This window comes from Salvelinus sp. IW2-2015, unplaced genomic scaffold (assembly GCF_002910315.2).
Source record: "Salvelinus sp. IW2-2015 unplaced genomic scaffold, ASM291031v2 Un_scaffold3078, whole genome shotgun sequence".
Taxonomy (NCBI): domain Eukaryota; kingdom Metazoa; phylum Chordata; class Actinopteri; order Salmoniformes; family Salmonidae; genus Salvelinus; species Salvelinus sp. IW2-2015.
In genome coordinates, this window is record NW_019944369.1 from 1 (window position 1) to 8,614 (window position 8,614).

At 48.2% G+C, this 8,614-nt stretch overlaps 1 protein-coding gene across 1 annotated transcript in view; it reads right to left on the reverse strand.

Moving 5' to 3' along the window:
- Positions 1-474: 474 nt before the first annotated feature.
- Positions 475-8,614, reverse strand: part of LOC112075306 (probable global transcription activator SNF2L2) — a 56,531-nt gene continuing 48,391 nt past the window's right edge. Inside the window, 8 exon segments of the mRNA XM_070440860.1 lie at positions 475-634; positions 730-860; positions 1,298-1,348; positions 1,485-1,661; positions 1,858-2,031; positions 6,411-6,455; positions 6,457-6,542; positions 6,545-6,589. Coding sequence (XP_070296961.1) covers positions 475-634; positions 730-860; positions 1,298-1,348; positions 1,485-1,661; positions 1,858-2,031; positions 6,411-6,455; positions 6,457-6,542; positions 6,545-6,589 — 869 coding nt within the window.

Below are 8,614 nucleotides of genomic sequence, written 5' to 3' on the forward strand. Positions count from 1 at the left end.
CTGTGATGTAGTGGATGTTGGGGTCAGGCATGCGTAGTATGTGATGGTTTGAGGTCAGGTGTGGTGTGTGATGGGTATGGGGTCAGCATGTAGTGTGTTGGTATGGCGTCAGCATGTAAGTTGACGGTATGGGGTCAGGTGGCATGTAGCTGTCGATGGTTTAGGGAGGCTCAGTGTGATGGCTAGAGTGATGGTCTTCAGGATGCTCTACTGCACATGGACCACCTTAGATGAATGCGTAACTTGTTTAATGAAATAAAGTAAAATAAGTATCATTTGTTTTGTTATTTGTAAACAGGTTCCTTTATCTAATATTAGGTTTCGACTGAAGATCTGACAACATTCAGTATCAAAAACATGCAAAAAAGAAAATCAGAAAGGGGGCAAATACTCTCCTCCACAGAGGACATACTTAGGAAGAAGGGAAGATGAGGGAGGCTGTTTGAAGCCCTAATGAAGCGAAGACAAAAGGAGTCAGACATCTGTAGGAGCTGGCAGCTGAGCGGAGGTCTGGTGTTGTAGGGGTTGACTCATTATAACTCTATGGGCGGTCTGCTTTAATGAGATGAGACTCACCTCCTCCTCAAACTCTGAGCCGCTCTCCTCACTGTCTGACCTTGGGGCTAATTCATATCTGAGTTCAAAAGAAGGAAAATGACTGGTTACAAGTCAAACAAAACAATACAACAAACTAGAAAAGATCATGTCGGACTTTCTCACGTATCTTACCCAGGGTTCATCTCTAGCCAGGCCTCCAACTGTGAGGCCTTGGGGGCGTCGAGTCCCTGCAGAACCTTCCCCGTTTCTGTCTGGATCACTTTCACTGGCAGCTCACTCATCTGACTGCTCTCATCCACGGGCTGGAGGGACAACACACTATTACTACAGACATCATCCACGGGCTGGAGGGACAACACACTATTACTACAGACATCATCCACGGGCTGGAGGGACAACCAACTATTACTACAGACATCATCACAGGCTGGAGGGCAACACACTATTACTACAGACATCATCCACGGGCTGGAGGGACCAACACACTATACTACAGCATCATCCACGGCTGAGGGACAACACACTATTACTACAGACATCATCCACGGGCTGAGGGACAACACACTATTACTACAGATCATCCACGGGCTGGAGGGAACACACTATTACTACAGACATCATCACGGGCTGGACGGGAAAACACAACCTATTTAGCCACTACAGAAGTCAATCAAACTGGTACAAAGAGATGTTTAAGGACCATGAACATTCAGGTTACAGAGTTGTGTTATAATCTTACCTCCCCGTCAGGCCCGATGCCACTCATCCCTTCCCCGCTCTCATCAATATGCTATGGGTCAGAGAGGACAGGTGAGCACAGGTACATTAACAGGAAGCTCTCACAGATCTATAATGATGTTGCTAACATGGTATCATTCGGTTTGAACTGTGACCAGTGGAAAACTACAACTGTGTACAACTCTCACCTTCTTCTTCTTCTGCTTCTTCTTCTTCTTCTTCATGTTGGCGGCCTGTGCAGCCTTGTGTTCGTAGACGAGGTCAGTGAGGTTAGCTACGTACTCGTCAGTCTGCTGTAGCAGATACGCCAGACGCTTGTCCTTCTTCTGGTCGATCAGCTTCCTGTAGCCCTCCTCATCCTCCGCCTGCACAGACAGGGGGTTTAAAGGTTAGAGGTCAACAGGGGAAACAAAAGGGACTAACCCTAAAAGCTTCCTGTAGCCCTCCTCATCCTCTACTTCTCATCCTCCCCTCCTCATCCTCCCTTCCTCATCCTCTCCTCCTCCTCCTCTACTTCTCATCCTCTCATCCTCCTCCTCATGATCCTCTCCTCTAACTCACCATAAGTCTACTCATCCTCTCCTTCTCAATCCTCTCTGTCTCTTTCTTCTGTTCTCTCTCTGTGTTAGTGTGCCAGGTGGTGATGGCCTTGTTCTGCTTCTGCATCTTGGCAGTGATAGAGCGGTGGTAGTCCTTGAAGTCCTTGGCATGCTGCAGGATGCTGTTCAGATACTCCTGAGAACAAGACAAAGGAAGAACATGTTACCATGTGAAACAGAGGGGAAAAACACATTATTGGCGCCCTGTGTGAATAATTTCTTAACTGGAATTGGCGGTTTTGGATTAAAATCAAATAACATCAAACCATAAATAAATGTTTTAGCGACTTTATTTAATGTAGATATAACGCTTACCATCAGGAGGACGTTGTTAACTATTGATATTATTCGGCTAATTAGTCTGTCTAATTAAAACAAAAATGATACATGTCCCCCCTTTTCCAACTATCGCGCCACAATCACAAAATCCGCTATATGCGCTGGATGGGGTGAAGATCAATTCCTGTTCATTCAACGGGGTGGGATGAAATGGGGACTGGGGGTACTATATATATTATAGCCTATAGGGTGGGGGTGATGGGTAGCCTCTGCCCTTCACCGCTGTCTTCTTATTGTTCAATAGATCGGAGGAGTCAGTGAAAGATGGCTCTCGGAGCACAAAATACCACGCATCGCCAATTTGGGCAATTTTAGTTCAAACCTAATGAAGATGGAGAACCAGAGATTGCCCAGTCGTTTGGCAGAGGGAACCAGATGACTGCACAGTCTGTTGAAGATGGGAACCAGATGACTTGCCCAGTCTGTTTGAAGATGGAGAACCAGATGACTTGCACAGTCTGTTTGCAGATGGAGAACCAGATGACTTGCACCAGTCCTGTTTGAGATGGAGAACCCAGATGACCTTGCACCAGTCTGTTTGCAGATGACGACCAGATGACTTGCACAGCTTGCAGATGAGAACCATGACTTGCACAGTCTGTTTTGAAGATGGAGAACAGATGACTTGCACAGTCTGTTTGAAGATGGAGAACCAGATGACTTGCACCAGTCTGTTGCAGATGGAGAACCAGATGATTGCCCAGTCTGTTGAAGATGGAGAACCAGATGACTTGCACCAGTCTGTTTTGAAGATGGAGAACCAGATGACTTGCACCAGTCTGTTTGCAGATGGAGAACCAGATGACTTGCAAGTCTGTTTGCAGATGGAGACCAGATGACTTGCACCAGTCTGTTTGAAGATGGAGAAACCAGATGACTTGCACCAGTCTGTTTGCAGATGGAGAACCAGATGACTTGCACAGTCTGTTTTGCAGATGGAGAACCAGATGACTTGCACCAGTCTGTTGAAGATGGAGAACAGATGACTTGCACCAGTCTGTTTGCAGATGGAGAAAACCAGATGACTTGCACCAGTCTGTTTGAAGATGGAGAACCAGATGATTGACCATTGTTTCATCGACAGTGACTGCACATTCGTGCAGATGGAGAAGCCCGATGACTTGCACCAGTCTGTTTGCAGATGGAGAACCAAGATGACTTGCACCAGTCTGTTGCAGATGGAGAACCAGATGACTTGCACCAGTCTGTTGCAGATGGAGAACCAGATGACTTGCACCAGTCTGTTTGCAGATGGAGAACGAGATGACTTGTCGCCAGTCTGTTTGCAAGATGAGAACAGATGACTTGCACCAGTCTGTTTGCAGATGGAGAACCAGATGACTTGCACCAGTCTGTTGCAGATGGAGAACCAGATGACTTGTACAGTCTGTTTGAAGATGGAGAACCAGATACTTGTACCAGTCTGTTTGCAGATGGAGAACCAGATGACTTGCACCACGTCTGTTTGCAGATGGAGAACTAGATGAACTTGCCAGTCTGTTGCAGAGGAGAACCAGATGCTTCACCAGTCTGTTTGCCAAGATGGAGAACCAGCATGACTTGCACCAGTCTGTTTGCAGATGAAACCAGAATGCTTTGCACCAGTCTGTTTGAAGATGGAGAACCAGATTTTGTTTGCAGAATAAGCGCAAAAAACATCAATTATGAAGATCCCAGCACCACAAATCTCGTACCACCTAGTGCGGATGAACCACCTGCGGCCTCACGTGCATTCTGAAAAGTTCAGACCCCTTTCCTTTTCCACATTTCATTACGTACAGCCTAGTTTTAAAATGAATTAAAATATACATATACTATACAACCACGAAAGTGAAACAGGTTCAGACAGGTGGATGCACAGCACATGACAACCTGCTAGAGGTTTGCCAAAAGCACCAAGAACTCCTCAGCCAGAGAAACTGATATCTGGTCTAATGAAACAAGATGAAACTCTTGGTCCTGCAATGCCAAGAGTCACATCTGGAGGAAGCTGGCACCATCCCTAAGAAGCATTTGGTGGTGCATAGCATCATGCTGTGGGATGTTTTTCAGCTTAGGGACTGGGATAGTCAGGATCAAGGTAAGAATTGATGGGGCAAGTACAGAGAAATCCTTGACTGAAAACCTTCTCCAAGCGCTCAGACCTCACACTGCAGGTGAAGGTTGCACCTTCAACAGGACAACGATCTAAGCACACGCCAAGACAACACAGGAGTCTGGACAAGTCTCTGAATCCTTGAGTGGCCCAGCCAGAACAGGATTTGAACACAATCTCGTGAGAGACCTGAAAATAGGCTGTGCAGCACGCTCCCCAGGCAACTGGACAAATCTTGACAGATCTGCAGAGAGAATGGGAGAAACGCTCCCAAATCAGGTGTGCTGCAAGCTTGCTGCCATCATAACCAAGAAGACTCGAGCGTGTAATCGCCTGCCAAATGGTGCTTCAACAAAGTACTGAGTAAAGCAGGTCTGAATTACGCTGTGGTAAATAAGGTATGTTTTAAGTGTGATATACATTGCAAACATTTCTAAAAACATGTTTTCACTTTGGTCATTATAAGGTATTTATGGAGATGATGGGGAAAAAAACGATTTACTCAACTTTAGAATAATGGCTGTAACGTAGAAATGTGCGAAAAAGTCACGGGTCTGAATCTTTCCCGAAAGCGCTGTATGCCCAACTGTGTATGCCCAGCTGTATGCCCCCAGCTGTATGCCCAATGTATGCCCCAGCTGTATTGCCCAATTATGCCCCAGCTGTTCATGCCCCAACTGTATGCCGCCAGCTGTATGCCCAACTGTTATGCCCCGCTGTACCTGCCCAGCGTATGCCCCAAGGTATGCCCCAGCTGTATGCCCAGCTCGTATGCCCCAGAACTGTATGCCCCAGCTGATGCCCCAGCTTATGCCCCAACGATCCCATGTAATCCGCCACGAACCCCTTGGTTAGCCACATGCTGTTGCTCCATCGCCAACCACATCTGCGCCAGCGGCAGCTCAGTGTGGCAGCCTTTGCCTGAGGTACAAAATTACAAACGGACACGGATAAATGGCAAGCACTGACAGAACAGTTACTGCGTTACTTAGCTGAGGAATGGTGCCCTTCAGAACGGTGGACGAAACCTGGCCTTCAAAGAAATCCTCCAGTAAATTTGACCAACCTATAAGATTACCAGGGCGAAAGATGTATCTGACAGCGGTCCCTACCTTGTTCAACCAAGGTAAGGTTCAGACAGGCTTAAGGAAGTGGATTTGTTACACTGACCAGAATGGTGGATCTGGAGGTTGTTGCAGGAGAAAAAGTCATCATGTAGAACTGGCCCATTCAGGATACAGTGTGCTGTCTTTCTCCTTCATGAGAGTTACGTCACCGTCTCGTCAAGCCTGGGCTCCAGTTACGTGAGATTCTGCGTAGCCACGACGTCTAACAACCATCCGTCTAACACAAAGCCTCAAAAGAGAATGTCCAGTGTGCTCGGGCACAATTACAGCCAAAATTTTATAACTAAAAACTGACAACAAAATAACTGTTTTGTCCCAAGTTTTCCCGTCTCCTGATCCAAGATACGAGCGCAAGAGGATGATTTGAAGGGACAAGAAAAAGTACTTCTGAAAGAGATGGTGCAGGGGAGGTGGTGGCGGTACTGCTTGTAACTGTAAATGGGGAATGATGGACTCCAACGAGGAGTGAGTTCCGCCACCATCTGGCCAAGAAAGGAATTCCTCCAGAAGCGACGGGCCAAACCAGACTGCCGCTGTACTTCTTGTTTGCCGACTGAATAATGGTCGAGATTCAGCCTAGGCATTGAGTGAGTGTGTGTGTGTGTGGTGTGTGTGTGTGTGTGTGTGTGTGTGTGTGTGTGTGGTTGTGTGTGTGTTGTTGTGGGTGTGTGTGTGGTGTGGTGTGTATTCACAGTGCTGCATTCGGTGCCGTGAGGTGTGGTTATCTGTTGTATTAATTCAGATTTTACTCGCATCTTGGTAACTGATGTGGAAAACTGTTCCATGTAGTCATGGCCTCTATGTAGTACTGTGTGCTTCCCAGAGTCTGTCTGACTTGGGGACTGTTGAAGAGACCTGTGTGGCATGTCTTTGGTGTCCTGAGTGTGTGTTAGCTGTTGAACAGAGTTTTGTTCAGCAGAACATAGACAGGTAATTGCCAGAGAGTTCACTCACCTGGTGTTTCTGTCTGCGTATGCTCTCTCTGTTCATCTTCTGCTGTGTTCTCCAGTTTCTCTGTCATGCGAGCCTCCCTCACGGTCTGGCGCTTGCTCCTCTGCTGAAGCCGTTGAGTTCAGGCTGTCTCCAGGTGGTGTCTCTACGCACTACACTGGACACATCCTGACGCAGCATACCGGAGGAGAGGAGAATTGTATGACATTAGGAAATATGCTAACCCAGCTACATCTAACTACATGACAATGATGGGCTGGTTCTTTCATTTGGGTTGATCGAAGTGTTGCTAGTCTGGGTCTAGATGTTAAGTGGTAGCGACAGTCCTTAGAAGTGGTCATGGAGCGTTTATGCTAGGTGACGTCATACCTGTCGCTGGAAGTTGAGAAGTCTCAGAGCCTTGAGTTTCCACCGTGCGGGCTTTAGCTCCTCATGTCCGGAGGCAGAGCTCCAGGTAGACTCTCCAGCGTCCCGGATCCGGTGGGCGATACGGGCCGCGCAGCCTGGCGGAGGAGAGAATGATGAGCGTAGTGCCCGTGGGGAGGAGTGTCAGATAATGAGACTAGTGGCCCGTGGGACGAGTGGGCTGGATGATGTGAGGTAGTGGCCATGGGGACAGTGGTAGGATGATGATGAGCTAGTGCCCGTGGGGAGAGTGTAGGATAATGATGGAGGTAGTACCCATGGGGAGAGTGGTAGGATGATTGATGAGGTAAGTGCCCATGGGGAGATGTAGATAGTGAGGTGTCGTGGGAGGGTAGTATGAGATGGTAGTCGCCGTGGGGAATGTGAGTAGAGCTGATAATGCTGGAAATGGGGAGAGAGAGGTTTAAAGTGCCCAATGGGGAGAGTGGTAGGATAATGATGAGGGTGCCGTGGGAATGCTGTTAGGATGAATGATGAGCGTAGTGCCCATGGGAGAGTGTTTTTTTTTTTGTTTATAGCATAATGATGAGTAGTGCCCGTGGGACAGTGGTAGGATAATGATGAGGTAGTACCCTGGGAGAGTGGTAGCGTGATGATGAGCTAGGCCCATTGCGGTGGAGTGGTAGGATGATGATGAGGAGTGCCCATGGGAGAGTGGTAGGATGATGATGAGGTAGTACCATGAGGAATGTGGTAGGATGATGAGGTAGATGCCAATGGGGAATGTGGTAGGATGATGATGAAGGTAAGTGCAGACATGGGGAATGTCGTAGGAATGATGATGAGGTAGTACCATGGGAATGTGGTAGGATGATGATGAGGTAGTGCCCATGAAGAATGTGGTAGATGATGAGGAGGTATGGCCATGGGAATGGGAGGCATGATGATGAGGTAGTGCCCATGGGAGGTGGGTGGCATGATGTGATGAGGTAGTGCCGCATGGAGATGTGGTAGGATGGATGATGAGCGTAGTGCCCATGGGGAATGTGGTGAGGATGAAGTGCATGGAATGTAGATGTGAGTAGTGCCCATGGATTCGATAGTGGTAGATGATGATGAGGTAGTGCCCATGGGAAGTGTGGTAGGATGAGATGAGGTAGGCCATGGGGAATGTGGTAGCGAATGTGATGAGGTAGTGGGGAACTGTGGAGAGATGAGTTGCCGTGGGAGAGCTGGTAGGATGAGGTAGTGGCGCTGGGAGAGTGGTAGGATGATGATGAGGGTAGTGCCCGGGGAAGAGTGGTAGGATGAGGTAGTCGTCCATGGGAGATGTGGTAGGATGACTGATGAGGTAGTGCCCATGGGAGAAATGGTAGATGATGATGACGTAGTGCCCATGGGAATGTGGAGTGATGATAGGTGTGCCCATGGGGAGAGTGGTAGGATGATGAATAGGTAGTCCCATGAGGAATGTGGTAGGTGCTGAATGAGGGGTTAGGGTTATGCGTTTGGTGTGGGGGGACAAAATACATCTTATGCACGACTGGGCGCACACACGCAGCCGGTTTGAGTTTTGTGTACCCGTACGAACGCTGGGCCAATTGTGGGCCCTATGGCGTATTCAGTCACGGCCTGGTTGTGATACAGGCCTGGAATCGAACCAGGGCTGTAGTGCGCCTTTAGCACTAAGTGCCAGCTGCCTTAGACCGCAGCGCGCCACTCTGGCGAATATATTTTTTGAGTCAAAAATACAAACAGATGTTTTCAGCATGTGTTTCAGCTGCGACCTGATGAGTCAACTTGTGTTGTGTCGGTCACTCGTGTTGTTGGTCTCCTGCGGC